Source organism: Symphodus melops (genome assembly GCF_947650265.1).
Source record: "Symphodus melops genome assembly, chromosome: 1".
Lineage (NCBI taxonomy): Eukaryota > Metazoa > Chordata > Actinopteri > Labriformes > Labridae > Symphodus > Symphodus melops.
In genome coordinates this window covers 39,350,429-39,365,795 of record NC_136691.1, presented here as the reverse complement: position 1 = coordinate 39,365,795, position 15,367 = coordinate 39,350,429, and the positions used below count along the sequence as shown (strand labels likewise).

Sequence of the window (15,367 nt, the reverse complement as noted above, 5' to 3'; positions counted from 1 at the left end):
CATTTGGTGACGTCATTGTCAGAAACACTATTCTATTACGGGTTTTTTTAAGTATTTGATATTTTGAAATTTTAAGTCTATAAACATCTTCTAAAAAAAGTCTTGAAAATCATTTGAGCAGAACTTGAAAAAAAATGAAGCGTATTATTTTGACCTCATTTACGTCACATCAAATGCTCGTTCTTCTTCCGGGTTGAGGCTCGTGGTTTTTGGATTTGGGTACACACGTACCATGTGTAAATAACATTTGTTTGATAAAATGAGTTCTCAGAAAGGTAATGTCTCCCGGTCGCGCAGCCAGAAACATCAAAACGCATTTGGTTTCAAAAACGACAAGTATGGAGCAAATGTACAAGTAAAGGTTTGTGAACATTGAAGTAGTAATGTGGTTAACTTAGCCAGCCTGAACTGAACTCAGCTGATATTAGCAATAGAAATGTTTCTGCTTTCACAACTTGATTTTATTCTCATAATTTAATGTTTGTTTATGTTGTCGTTGATAATATTAACTTTCCTCCATGTGTCTGTTTATGTGATTTTTACTCTAGAAGGCAAACTCCAAGATCCATGTTGGGCTCTGTCTTCACTGTAAAGGTGTTCTTGAGTGGAAAGTGAAGTACAACAAGTACAAGTCACTCACACAGCCTCGTAAATGGTGAGCAATTCCTGCAAGCATTATTTCCACTTTAAAGATGTGCAGTTTACAAATCTAAACTGATTCATAATGAGGTTAAATTCAATTAAAACAACTCCATTCAAAGGCACACAGAACAGTAAATGAACGACAGTGCAGCTATACTAAACATTTAACCAAAGATAACGTGTCAGGATGTAAGTAAAAAGTTAAAATACAACATTATGAAGTTAAAAACAAACAGGTGAGGTGGTAATCATCACAGCATAATGCTTACTAATTAATAATTTACACCAGCAAAATATTTTTCAAATTACAGTAGGTTTGGATGGCTTCTTCTCCCCTGTCATTGCATCTACTAATTATTTTTGAAATATTACATCTATATTTGAATACACCGTTGATAGTTTTGTTCCCTACATTAGTGGAGTAAGATCTCAAATGCTCGCAGAATCAATGACACACAAAGGCTAACTAATTAAACAAAGAGCACATGACAATTTAAGATACACAAAATGGATATGTTTCTGTTACAGACTCAGGTTTGACTCAAACCAGTTGGAAATTACATTCAGGAGTACAACCTTTTTTCTGTTGTTGGACTCGCTGTCTAGAAACTGATCAGTTTAGCTCTGGATTACAACAGTCCAACTCTTATAAAGGCTTTGCATCTTATTTGTACACATGCAGTAAAGTGTTGGGTTGGTATTTTGTGATTTAATTGTGGAGGAACAAAAGACGAGGCTATACAATGAAATTAATATATTGGAGCTATTGCATGTTTTTCTCTTTCAGCGTCAAGTGTTCCCAAAAGACTGTGAAGGATGCGTATCACATCATCTGTAAGCCCTGCTCCCTTCAGCTGGAGATCTGCTGCAAGTGTGGGAAGAAAGAGGATATTGTTATTCCGTGAGTGGTCTTTTATTAATAAGGTGTTTCTGACTGTTTGTCTGGGCAGAAATACAGTGAGCGGGCCAGGAATCTTGACATTATTTTGGTATTGACGTCAATAATATGATCAATATTACCAGAGCAGCATTTTACCATTTAAAGAACATATCAAAACTTTGATCATTTATATCCTAAACTGAGGCAGAGAAATTAGTCAATGCATGTTTATCAACCGAGTTAGATTACTGTAAAGCTAGAACATTTAAACATGAAATCCCTTTTAAAATCCCTTAAACAGTCCATAAAGCTCTCAATCATTCAGCTCCTGAGTATATTTCTGACCTGCTCACACACTACAAGCCAACCTGGCCGCTCTGGTCATCAGGTGGAGGTCTTTTAACCGTACCCAGGATTAGATCTGGGGAGGGAGCCTTTAGTTACTGTGGTCCTTCTCTCTGGATCAAACTTCCTGCTGAAATAAAGTCCATCACCACAGTCTTTGCCTTTAAAGCAAAACTCAAAAACCATCATTCTCCCAAGCATATAGTCACTGTTCATGTGTTGTAAATGTATGTATGTATATATGATAGCTTTTGTGGTTATTGATGTTTACTTTGTGGTTTGTATCACTATATTTATTTGATTTATTATCCTGTATCGTGTTCATCAAGAGGCCCCACGATGCGATATTATCACGATGCGATATTATCACGATGCGATATTATCACAATACATTTTGCAAGTTGCTTCGAATTGTCTAACAAAATATTGTAATTTAACTATTTTTAATTGCATATTATGTCCACAAAATTAAAGTAAATCAAGAACTGTTACACAGTGGGACTCAAGCCCCCAAGTAAAACCTCACAATCTGAGCTGTAGGTGTAGTAAGTCTAACAGAACTTAACTAAACACAAACGTATGGACGACTGAACAGCTGCAGTCATTTTTAACAATGTAACTTATTCTAATTTAATTGTGCAACCCTTTTAGCAATAGAACATTTAAAAAGCATATTTGCTTTTATATTCCAAAAGTTGTGACACTTTAGGGCCATGAGACGATGTTATATCACCATGCAGAATATTGTGATTCTATGCTTTATCAACCCCCACACAGGTTAAAACACTTTGTTGTTTTAACCTGAATGTCAAGCACATTGAGCTTACCTGTAAGGAAATGTACTTTATGAATAAAACTGCAAAAAGGGTTAACTATCAAGTCATTTTGTGTTGTGACCTCATGTAAATCATCAAGATTCTTATTCTCAAGGAATCTTTCCCTCATTAGTTTGTGATTCATTAAGAATTACTTCATCCAGGTTTCATGCATTATTAAGTATATGTACTTTCAGTGGAAGTCTGCCATCTTGAGGACAATAAGAATCATTACAACAATTCATTGGCGTCAGTTAACCGACCGAATTTTTAGCCTCATCTTTCTCAAATCTACATTAAATGCTCTTCACATATATTGAACATTTTGGGATTTATTTCTTCACATTTATCATTGTAGTCCATTCCTTTGGGGACATTATGATGTTCGAAAGAAGTTGTGAAGCATTTTTCTTCTGCTTAAAGATGTAAAGATCAAACTATAGCAACTGATGTATTGTTTCTTCTTCATATGTAGAATAAACTCAAAAGAAGATGAAGACGAAGAGGATGCAGAAGAGAGAAAGAAAGAAGGAGATGGACGAGGAAAGAAGAACACGGATGACTTGGACACTGACGATGACTATGGTGATGATGATGATGACTTAAGTGACTTTGGAGATGAGGATGAAGGAGAGGATTTGGACAAGACAAAGAAGGAGCAGAAAAAGTCTGATGTGCTTCCAGATGTATCTCGAGTCAAGATTAAAGCCTAAAGACATTAAGCAGGTTTACATTGTACTTAGTAGACTTTATTACCAGCCCTGCCTTTAACGAGAGATGCACCGATCCACTCTTTTTCAGTTCTGGTCTGATTCCTATGTACAAATACTGATTCTGATAATTGTTGTTGTTGGTCATTTGTGAAAGCTTACACAAAGCTGCCGTACACATGACTTTGCATTTCTTTTTCAAAGAGTAAAAAAATAATACAAAATTCAAATGATTCCAAAGAAAAGTGTTTGAACTTGGTGCTGGATTCACATACAAACATGAAGCAGCAATAACTGTCAGGTTTTTCAAATGAAATGTTTTAAACTGAAGTGTAAAAAATGTACTTGTGATCATATAGAAGCAGCTGTTTGATCATGACGACGTTCAGACAACGACGACGAGTCTGCAAGTTGAGAAAGTTTAAAGTGTCCAACCATCTTTCTTGATCACTGACGTGGATCAGCTCTATCAGTCGGATGTCCATTAAATCACTGTATGTCAATGTCAGACACGATACAGATATTAGATCAGATCGGTCCAATTTCTGATAACAATAATACTTTAGTAATATAAACTAGGTTATCTTATTGGACAAGTAAATTAGATGTTGACACCAGCTTAAAATAGTTGATCTCCATAAAAGAGCCCTGCAATGAATTCTTATTTTCATAGAGTTATTAATGTTCTGTTGTTTATTGACTGTTCAGCAGAAGTGCAGCAAAAAATATCTGTGAGATTTTACTGGAACAGTTTACAAAATGTGCTTTTTAGGATGTAATGTCACACAAAATACTCCAGATATTAAATTGTGTTAAAGAGGAATATTGCTTTATCACTTGTAAAAAAAATATTTAAAAAAGTCTAAGAAAGCTCTTGCTGGTTACAGTTTTTAACTGTTTTGTTTCAATGTCACTGAAAATGAAAACCGTGTCCCATTATAACCTACGGATTGGTTCCTCATACTTTTTCAGAGATTTTTTTATATTCAGATACTCTTTTTTTTTTGTCATTGTATAAAAGAACCCAAAACTATGTTGGCAGCAATCCTGTACAGCAGGGGAAAAAAACCTTTTACCTGTTATAAAGAAAAGTGTTTCTGCAAGGTGAATAGTGGGGAAGTGAGAAATTTGCAGTGGCACAGCAAAAATTGTTGGGTGTCTCTGAGGTATGAAAGAGGGGAGCCAACAATCCACTGAGTTGTTTTGATGATCCGATAAAGATCCTTCTTTTTTGCTGTTGTACAGCTGTACATCAGGATGCTCTCGATTGTGCAGCAGTAGAACTTCTTCAACAGATCACTGGGAGGTCTTTTGCACCTCAGGGTCTTCAGGAAAAAGGCTTTGAGGAGCACTCGCACACTGTTGTTGAACCAGGGTTTTTGGTAAGGAAATACTTTAAATATTTTGTAGTCACAATGTTCACACAAAAGTTAATATAAGAGAGTGCTGATGAGGTGTGGAGCTCAATGTCTGGTTCCTCAAAGAGCTCCCACATGGTGTACTCAAAACAGTCCTGGAGTGCAGATGAGGCCTCCTCACTTCAGACCTACACTGTCTTTATTATGGTTTAGATCTGCTAATTAGGGCTTTGTAGGCTGGTGTCATGGCATGTTCTTATTTTTCCTGGTTATGCAGCAGCTCTTCACAGTTCCTGTAACTGAATAACCTGAAGTTACATTGAAAGAGAGTGTTGTCATTCATCATGGGGTTGACAAACTTAAAAATACTTTAAACCATACTTCCTCCTTTACGATATGTGACATTTAACATGGATGGATTAGTCACTGAGCTCATAGGATGCCCGTCGAGTCGGGGTGTGATGTTTCTCTCACATGATTTTTGTTCTGATTAAACACTTGTGATCTAAGCTGCTCCTGACCCCAAATTTTACTTTCAAAGGGAACTTTAGGCTATATGAGTTGGTGCACCCCCTTGTATATTTAAAAGTAGTTTAAACACGTCTACATATTGAAAATAAAGCTGTGGGACAAATAAAGTTTTTTTAGTTGAATTGAATTGAAAGACCTGTTCATGTCAGTTGGCAGATGTCCCCCCCTTTGTGGTCTATCTTCTGTCTCATCTGTCTATCTACAACTATTTCTTTGCATCTTATTTCTCAAGATGCATTTAGATAGTTTCCTAGAAACAGCGTTGATAGGTCAGCATTGTGTTGTGCTTCAAACAATATTAAATTAAAAAAGTTCCCCAGTTCAAGTACAATCACACCCTGAAGCTATTGTTAACTCGTACATTGTGTGAGTAGTCTGACTGCATAGTTTGAGAAGGATGTCATTGCAGTTTAACCCCTTGGTTGTCTTGCCATTAACTCTACTCTCCATAGACTTAAAAATGTAGGCTACCTAGTAGAAGCAAGAGCACGGGGAAAACGCTTCTGCTGTGCATGAGTAGTGCAATAGACCTACACTTTAAATATCTGTTTCATGGCACAGCACATCATAGAATCATGAAACACGGGATGTGATGGAAAACTGTCCATTGTGCCAATGGGTGATATACACATGCGGTTTTTCACATTTACAAACAGCTTCAGCTGACCAAAGTGCTTTACAGGTACACAAACAGATACTTACCTAGACTAAAAATAGTCAGGGACTCAACATTTTAAAAGGGTCAGAAACAACCATTCTTATAAATACAAAGTATCAAAAGGGTAAGAAACAACCATTCTTATAAGTAAAGTAAGTCATGGACTTGGACCCATAGGATAAGAGTCAAGCATTCATAAGGAAAGATTCAGGGAACCATAAGAAGTCACCTTAGTGCTTGTTCACTCTCCTCCTATATGGAAGTTAAACAAGGACTGAACTGGCTGAAATATGGCAACTCTGATGAATAATCAATGGAACCAGATATATTTCAAATCTCGATAGACACGCACACACACACACACACACACACACACACACACACACGCACATACATATATACACATGCACGCACGCGCGCGCACACACCTATTCCTCTCATTGGCTGCAGGTCGCCTTTGCAGTCAGAGGGGGCCGTGCGTATTGCAGCGTCTTGGTGATAAGAGTTCGTGGAGAATAAAACCTCGGTGTGCTGTGGCTGCGGCAGGTATCTCACGACTCTACTGAAACAGGTCAGTCTAAGAGATGGCAAACAGAACCCACACCGACGTTTTGAACGTTTACAGGGGAACATTTGTCCACTCGACTCCGGAAATAGCGCTGCAGATCCTGGAAGATGCGCTCCTTGGAGTGGATGCAGATGGAAAGGTTCGTCTCATGCTAATACAGATTTTGTCGGATTACAAATGTTTTTTTGTTTTTTTTAAAATTAAATTTGTTTTAATGACTTTTAATCTGAGTGTGTATGGCTTTATTTACGTTTGTTGGAAAAACTTGAATTGTAGGTACACTCAAATAGATTAACAAATTATTTTAAAGAAAGGCGCTTTTAAACGTTGACTGAAAAATGAAAAGATAGATACATAATACCATTGTCTCATAGTGAGCTGTTGCTGAGCAACTTTCACAATATGTCTCACTCATCTTTCAGACAATAATCTCGACAGTCTGAGGTGGCCTCTTCAAATACAAGTGGGATTACTATTCATAAATCATGCGTCAACTGGAGACTTCAATCTACTTTTACTTTTGCTATTAGTAAAGATATATTGTGTGTTCGCATTATGGGAATCAATCTGACTATAAAAGACCTTGATCTGTTTGTGGAAGCAGAAACTCTGCTTTAGCACAAAAACACAAAAGGAGTGTTGACAAAATCTCAAACAGAAAATGTTTTTGTTGTTACAAATACAAATACAAAAAAAAACACTCCAAGTGTCCCCCCCTCACACACACACACACACACACATTTACTGTCTTTAATTTGAATTAATATGTTGTTTTTTTCTGCACTATCTAATAGGTCTTTGATGATTCCTATTCCTATTATTTCTACTTTCAGATTGCTTTCATCGGTAAAGGCTCAGAAGTAGACACACTGTCTAAGACTTTTGGTTTCAGTGTGACTAACATCACCCAGCTAGCACCACAGTGAGCAGATCATATCAATAAAATACAGTCATCAGAAGAGTTTTACTGCTAATAGTATTTTACACAGTTTGTAAGTTCTGACCATTTCAATGCGTTCCTATAATATAGTGAGTTCTTCATGCCAGGACTTGTGGACACCCACATCCATGCATCACAGTACAGCTATGCTGGCACAGCCCTGGACATGCCCTTATTGCAGTGGCTCAATACATACACCTTCCCTGTGGAGTCACACTTCAAGGACCTGGAATTCGCTAACAAAGTCTACACCCAAGTTGTGGTGAGTTTTCTTGCATCATGTAATAACTGACCATCAAACTGTGAACTTGATGGTGCATCAGTCACATGTCGTTGGGAGTGAATGACATTTATACACTATTGAAAAATGTTGTGAGGCCCCAGCTATGGTCACACTGCCAATAATTAAAGGGATTTAAATTATTAATTCCGGTTAGACCACATATCTTTGAATGTTAATCCTGTAACATGAACCATGTACTTTACAGAGACGGACTCTGAGAAATGGAACAACCACTGCATGTTATCATGCTACCATACATACAGAAGCGTCTCTACTGTTAGGACAGATCGCAAGTAAGATGTCCACACAAACACACAAAAACACACATTTCAAGTTGTGGTTTTTTTGTTCTGTAAAACACTGACCTTTTTTTAAAATGTTTTTTTTTTGAGTAAAAAATGCATAATACCATAATACTGTGAAATATCACATGAGTTGAAAGACTAAAGTAGTTCTTTTTGAAGTTTTAAAATCCCACATACCGTGCATATCAATGCAAAGGTATACCAAATTAAAAAAGTGAAATCTGATTATGAACAAGCCAAATTATACTATCTGTTATAGGTGCAGGAAAAGGAGCAGTCGGTTATAAAGGGTTATATGCATTGCTCCTTGACCATCTCATTTAGCCAAGTAGTTGAAATGTATGACTTTAAAAGCAGTTAAACTGAAAGTACTCCTGATTCAATCTGTGGTTTCAAGCAATTCAGAAAAACATTTATTTACTTTACCTGTACACCTTATCGTGATGTTGTGTTATGCAACCCTGAACACACACACACACACACACATGCAGAGAAACACTCACATAAAGCTGTAACGATTATGTCCTACTGCACTGCAGTGAGCACTTGCTTTGGCATCTTTACACAGTCTTTTTTGTGTAATCAGGGTTGTTGAACTGAAACCTTTGGCCTCTTCTGATCAGCAAATCCATTACTATTGTTACCACTATCAGAGTGCCACGAACTTTCAGTCTTTTTGTCATGTTTCGGGTAGGAAAACAGGGAGGGAGGACCTAATTGCAGAAACTAACATTTATTTAACAAAAGGCAAAACAAAACTAAATCCAAAACGTCTTGAAACACGAGTGACAAAAAAAAAACACAAGAAAAACCAAATTCCAAAAAACCACAAGGAAAATCCAGGGAGACAGGGAGAAGAAAACGACAGACAAACTCCAAACAACAGACAGAACTACCAGAGACAAAGACACCTTCAAACTGCGCCAACAAAAGACAATGATCTGACAAGAGACTCAGGGAAAACACAGAGACTAAATAGACATGGGGTAATCAGACGCAGGTGAGACTAACGAGACACAAGGAACAAAGAACACAAGTACAAAGTAAAACTCAACACTGACAACACAACCAAAACCAGATATACAAAATAAAACAGGAAACACCAAAGACTAGACTTATAACGCAAGACTATGAAACATTAAGGGAAACAATCAACACTAGGAAACAAATAGAACACTAAGGACAGAATGAAAACTAAATCAATATGAAACAGAACCAAACCATGACACTTTCTACACCTCAAACTTTGTTTGTCATCAGGACAGTTGCCTTTTTTGTATTAGCTTTTAGACTTTTGTACCCTGTTCTTGAAGAGCACCTGATTTCTTCGCATTTTTGACCCAGTGCAATGCTCACTGCTAGCCCCTTTTTTTCTATCCGTTGTTGAACTTCAGCCTTTGTGTACATAGGCACGTTTCGCAACAATTTCCGAACGTTTAAATGTAATTTATATAGTCTTTACAAGTGACGTAAAAAAATGAAAAAATATGTTTGCATACAAGATCTAATCAAATGTGGTATATTTTCTCTCGCTCTAAAGTTCAAGGTCCCAGGGAAAACTGATGTGGCACATTTTCTGCTTGATTTAAGTTTAGATGTTTGGTCACAATGACCGAAAGCCCTCTCACACTCTGTGAGTGACACATCATGAGAAACAGGCTCTCACAGTCAAATTAGGATTTATATTAGCTTAGCGTACATAGTCTGCAGATTGTCTTTAAAAAGGTGAACTGTTTCACAGTGGCCCAGCTCAGAATTAAAAGCTAAATCTTCATTTACTATTGTGTTTTTTTTGCAAACAAATATGTGAAAAGAAGCCTTCTATTGTGTGGAAATCTCAGATTACGACAGTTTATTGGGCTGTGTAAGGATTTTATGAATTAGGTCAACAACATTGCAATTCATTAATTAGCTCAGCGTACATAGCCAGTCATACACACTTGTACAAGACATGTATGTACTGTGTGCATTGTATGTATGTTGTATGTTTGCATGGTATGTGTGTCTAAATTGGCTCGTAAAACAACAGGGGTTAGGGCATGTGAGTGATAACAGTATTTGACTTTGACATACAAATGACTTGAAGTGTTGCAACACAAGTGAAGAACCAAAGAAATACAAAAACACGTGACATTAGGAAGACTGTTGATGAGGTGTAAGTTCAGAAACACAGACAGATACTGAGTGTATACAGTGTGGCCTATAATCTGCACAGAATTGTCCTGTGAGAGAAGTCTGTATTCAGTCTTAATTTACATTCACATTTCCCTTGTTCACATTGTGTCAGCATGCTATCAGGGAAAAAATGAGGTCTTAAATGTCATGCTCAAAATGTTAAACCGAAAAACAGCTACCTAAATGTCGCTAATCTGGTGAAAAATGAGTTGGGTTTTGAGTTTACACCAAAGGTTTGATGAAAAAATGTCTCTTTTAAAGGAAGCATGACTCTCTAGAAAACAGACTTAAAAGATTATTGGATATCTTTGTGACTCCCACATCATTGTTTTTCTTCAGATGACTTTGGACAGCGCGCCTTAGTTGGTAAGGTGTGCATGGACAGAAACAATGCTGTGAAACATTATAAGGAAACCAGTCAGGAGTCTCAAGAAGAAACCTGCAGGTTGGTACAGACCTTTTAATACAAGCAGATATGTGAAACTCACTGCACGTTTAGTTAGCTCTTACTACATTGTATAGAGCTGAAAGAGGTGGAAAAAATGCAAGAACCTGCATTGAAACAGGATGTATGAAGCTTACTGTATGTCTTAAAATCCTGAGGTTGCAAATTCGGATCCGCTCTATAGTAGCAACTTTTTTTCAAGGCTTTTAAATGTCCACAGACTTATTTCGTCTTTATTACATCCATGATCTGATGGTTAGACCTGGACCATCACATGAAGGACCCATACCACCTACATTATTTTTTCATTGCTGCTGCTGGTCACTGGTGTTGCTGAGCAGATTGTTAGCCTCCTAGTGTAACATAAGTGCTATATTAACCTTGTGTGGGATCATTTTTAACCCGGAGATATCTTAGTGTGCATGCCTTGACAGTAAATTTCCTTATGTGGCTACCCTGGTCTGAACTAATATGTGCTTCTTAAACTGAAGTTTCTTGATTAAAGTGAGGACACATCTGTTTTAAATATACAAACTTACAGTATAGTAACCACAATCTGCTTCAGCTGTGTTGACATTTTAGATGTACATGAGTATTTTGTAATGTGTGTCTGACTTACAAGAGTTACAATTCCTATTCTATTCCCCCTTAAAGGTTCATTGCAGAGCTCTTAAACAAAAAGGTAACAAAAAAATAGTTATTGGGGATGGGGAAACAATTCAGTTATGTAAGAAAAATCAAGGTTTGTCTGATTTTTTTTAAATGTTTTTTTTTTTTCCCTGTAGTACCCACGGGTAAAGCCGGTAGTGACTCCACGTTTCGCTCCATCCTGTACAGGAGCCTTACTAGGACAGCTGGGAGCCATCGCTAAGAATAACAACCTGCACATTCAGGTGAGCTCACTGTGACAACCAAACCAGGCTATGTCCACAGGGGAGTGTTGGTTGGGGGGGGGGGGATGTGTTCCGTCTTGACATTAAGCTCCTCTAAATGCTTTTTTGAGTATTTTGCCATCCACTTACAGCAACAATTTAACCTCTGTTATATATATTTTTTATAGAGTCATATCAGTGAAAACGTTGAGGAGGTGAAGCTTGTAAAGGATTTGTTTCCTGAATCAGAGTCTTACACACACATCTACCACAAATACAACCTGCTCACTGACAAGGTGAGGAAGACACACTAACATCATCCTACATGATACAAATTCTGATATAACAATATCCTTAAAAGGTTGTTACTTGTGGTGTTATGATTTACAGACAGTGATGGCACATGGCTGCTACCTCACTGATGAAGAGTTGACTCTGTTCAGAGAGACAGGAGCCTCTTTGTCTCACTGTCCAAACTCCAACATTTCGTAAGTTTCACATAGTTTCTAAACACTGAATGTAATGGGGAAAACAATCCCCTTAAGATTATTCAAAACAGTTTTTTTACAGTTTAAAAATTAGTAGTATATCTCTGTATATCTTTGTAAATCAGATAAAGTGTTATGATGCGTATGATGAAATTGGGTTGTCATGGCAATATAGTCTTCTCTCTAAAATGTATGACATTGTGGAAACATGATATACAGTTCTTATTATCATCATTACACTGTATGAGAAACCTCTTTTTTTTCCATCTGCCCAGGTTGTGTAGTGGTATTTTAAACGTCCGCAATGTCCTGAAACATAAAGTGAAGCTGGGGCTCGGAACAGGTAGAAGCACATTTTTTCACGAATAAAAATGAAATAAAAATATGCTTGTTTACATGGAAATGTGAGTTCAATCTAAAGCAGCAGTGAAGTTAGAAATGACATTGTTCTGTACTTGTCTGGTTTTGCAGCAGTCACTCATTTGATAGTTTTCGTGGACGTAGTCTGTAGAGGTTTTGCACACAAGGCAGCTGACCATCATCTGATCAGTTTTTTTGGGAGCTTTGCTGGTTTATAAGTCCAACTGGAGGCTTAAATAGTTTTAATTCAGGCCTTGATCTGACATTTTTCTTTTAATACCCACAATACATATTTGTATTTGGTTTATCCGCCCTGTGCTCAGATGTTGCCGGGGGTTACTCAGCCTCCATGCTTGACGCTGTGAGGAGAGCTCTTGACTCGTCCAAAGTGTTGACCATCCAGGACCCGGAATATGAAACATTAACCTTTGAAGAGGTGTTCAGACTGGCAACACTGGGAGGCAGCCAAGGTATAACAACGCATATATCACTCAACCACTGTGGTAGCATTCTGAAACTTAAAAAACAAAACAACTTTTGTCTTTGTCCATATGCCTACACTGTGTATCAAAAGTCAGTTTTTCTGGCTGTCGTTGCCCACTTTAGATAGTCTGTATGAGAGACTTGAGCTACAGAAATGCCTGATTCACCACACCAGAGGCTGCAGGAAGATATTTTCAGTGATGACCGATTGTGATTTTACAGGGAGGGGGAATACAACAGCTTCTTTTATGACATGTTTTTTTTTCTAGCCTTGTCCATGGATGACCAAACAGGGAACTTTGAAGTGGGCAAAGACTTTGACGCTCTGAGGGTGAATGTAGCTGCTCCTGATGGACCCATAGACCTGATCCAGTGTGATGGAACTAAGGTTTGTAATTGAGGACTGACTTGTTATTGTAAGTTGATGCACATACACAAGATTCCAGTTAAATACTTTGTCTATTTTTCTATTTCAGATCCTTTTGGAGAAGTTCTTGAATTTGGGTGAGTGTCATTTTATTTGGGCTAAAGTTTCCAGACTCAAGTGTGGTGGAACTGCTTTGCTTAATTTTTGATCGTTTCCTATTTCACAGGTGATGATCGAAACATAGTGGAGGTGTTTGTCGCTGGCAGGAAGGTGGTGCCTTTTACAGACAAAAATGAGTAAACGCTTGGATCCTCTGCCTCAAACCCACCAGGAAAGTTAACTTAAGGAGGACTGAACAACTAAAACGCATCAGTGATAATGTTTTGAGAACAAAAATAATGTGATGAAAACGACCCCATGTTAAATCCAGAACATTTTTTAAATTAGGTTCAGTGAGGGTCAAGAAAGACTTTGGTCAGCTGTGGTCAAATCCTGTCTTCTCCAAGTCTTAATGGCTGATTACAGGATTTTCCACAGGAAATAAGGGACTTATCAAGAACTGTGAACTGTATCTCTTAGTTACTGCAGCTTGTGAGCTTGTTGCCAATTCAACTGAACTATCTATATAGAAAAAAGGATCTTTTGTTCATTCATTGTAGACTTAAGACTTACATCTTTGAGTTAAACTAGCACATTTAAAAGACAAAGTAGACATCAGAGTGTTACTTTCCATTTGATGTGGAGATCACATTGTTTTGCCTTAACAAATCAAAACACAGCAATGGTTCAAGAAAGTCGGACTCTGTCCTGGTGTTGTAAAAGTGCTACGTGTGGCTGCAGTGCCTCACCTCTATAATACTTATGGATCTTTATTACAACCTGCGATTGTTTTATGATCAGAAAACTCACTCGTTCAGTTTTAACAGTACACTCCTATCCTGTGTTTAAAATGACAAAGGCACATGATCACATTTTCATCTTTTGATTTCACTTTAACACAGTCAAGTTTCTCATGAAATGAAAACCAGATTTGCAGCAGTAGCTTTGGTATTGTCTTAGAAAATTACTATTAAAGATCAAATTTAAACTTACTTTGGATTTTATGTTTCATCCTAACTCTGCACAGCGCTCACTTTTACTTCAAATCCCATCTGATTTGATCAGTGGAAAGTCAAATTTCTCTGAACCTGGTGCCTTAAAATCAGAATCAATTAGCTTTTTTATAACAGCTTTATGGCTGAGATTGTTTCTCTTTTTTGCTCAATGTAGATTTTCCTTAATGCCACAATGTATTTATAATTATGTAAATGTAATGTAATCAATACAATCTGTTGTGTGAATCTTTGCTAGATGAAGGGAAATTAAATGCAATGATTGATGCACACCTGTTTGTCTTTTATAAATTAAAAGGTATTCAAACAATCACTTTGATGTTATGATATACAGGCACCCGTTGTACGCTTTGGTGTGTCATATTATCAGAGATTAAAAGAATACCACCAAGTCTATTTTTTCGTTTATTTAATGATAAGCGTTTTAATGTGCAGTTATTCAAAAGGCAGCTTCAAATCGCATTTTATCATTCAAGATGTACATGGGTGTGAAAGTGAATTCACAAAATGTAAACTGACACTTCCAGCATGCTAAGAGATTCTTTCAATGACTTGCCTTCACCATCTGTACCAGACAGTCGAGAGGGTTACATAGCAGAAATGAGACATGAAGGTGGTGTCTGACACCACTGACAGTAAGGACTGTAATTAAAAAAAACAGAAGGGAGATCAAGCAGCTGCCACAGCCACTAGAGGGCGACAATGTGCTTAAAAAGACCAGTTATCACGTATCTGCAATCATTAAAGTGTTCACAACAGACGAATGAGGAACTGATAGTATGAATTTCTGTGAATAAGTTCAGTTTGGGTACGCTTTGTAGAGGTGACTTTGATGTTAGTAGGCTACAATCCATTCTGAGAAGCTATGACCATATTTGAAGAGAAGCATGGCATATGATACACTGAAGCATAATGTATGTCAATGTCAGCTTTATTTAAATAGCACAATTAAAACAGCGAGTGGCCAACCAGAGTGCTTTACAGTAAAAGACAGAGTTAGTGAAAGAGAACCAATGGACACTAACATCTT

The 15,367-nt window shown here is 37.3% G+C and overlaps 2 protein-coding genes across 4 annotated transcripts; both read left to right on the top strand.

Annotated features, from left to right (window-relative positions):
* Positions 1-127: 127 nt before the first annotated feature.
* On the top strand, positions 128-4,338 carry cUnh9orf85 (chromosome Un C9orf85 homolog). Its single transcript, XM_079365732.1, has 4 exons — positions 128-361; positions 549-655; positions 1,430-1,543; positions 3,158-4,338. The coding sequence occupies exons 1-4, from the start codon at positions 260-262 to the stop codon at positions 3,393-3,395; spliced, it is 561 nt and encodes a 186-aa protein (XP_079221858.1). The 5' UTR covers positions 128-259; the 3' UTR covers positions 3,396-4,338.
* Positions 4,339-6,411: 2,073 nt separating this feature from the next.
* gda (guanine deaminase) lies at positions 6,412-14,650 on the top strand. Of its 3 annotated transcripts, XM_079366349.1 has the most exons (15): positions 6,416-6,485; positions 6,565-6,646; positions 7,341-7,429; positions 7,538-7,709; positions 7,936-8,023; positions 10,550-10,655; positions 11,310-11,337; positions 11,441-11,548; positions 11,716-11,823; positions 11,918-12,015; positions 12,291-12,358; positions 12,699-12,845; positions 13,128-13,246; positions 13,335-13,362; positions 13,452-14,650. In XM_079366349.1, exons 4-15 carry the CDS (start codon positions 7,548-7,550, stop codon positions 13,523-13,525), a joined length of 1,134 nt encoding a protein of 377 aa, XP_079222475.1. In that variant the 5' UTR covers positions 6,416-6,485; positions 6,565-6,646; positions 7,341-7,429; positions 7,538-7,547; the 3' UTR covers positions 13,526-14,650. The 3 variants fall into 3 exon arrangements, with proteins under 3 accessions (XP_079222474.1, XP_079222475.1, XP_079222476.1); XM_079366348.1 differs by having other exon boundaries at positions 6,412-6,646; XM_079366350.1 differs by lacking the exon at positions 6,565-6,646 and having other exon boundaries at positions 6,454-6,510.
* Positions 14,651-15,367: the final 717 nt, after the last annotated feature.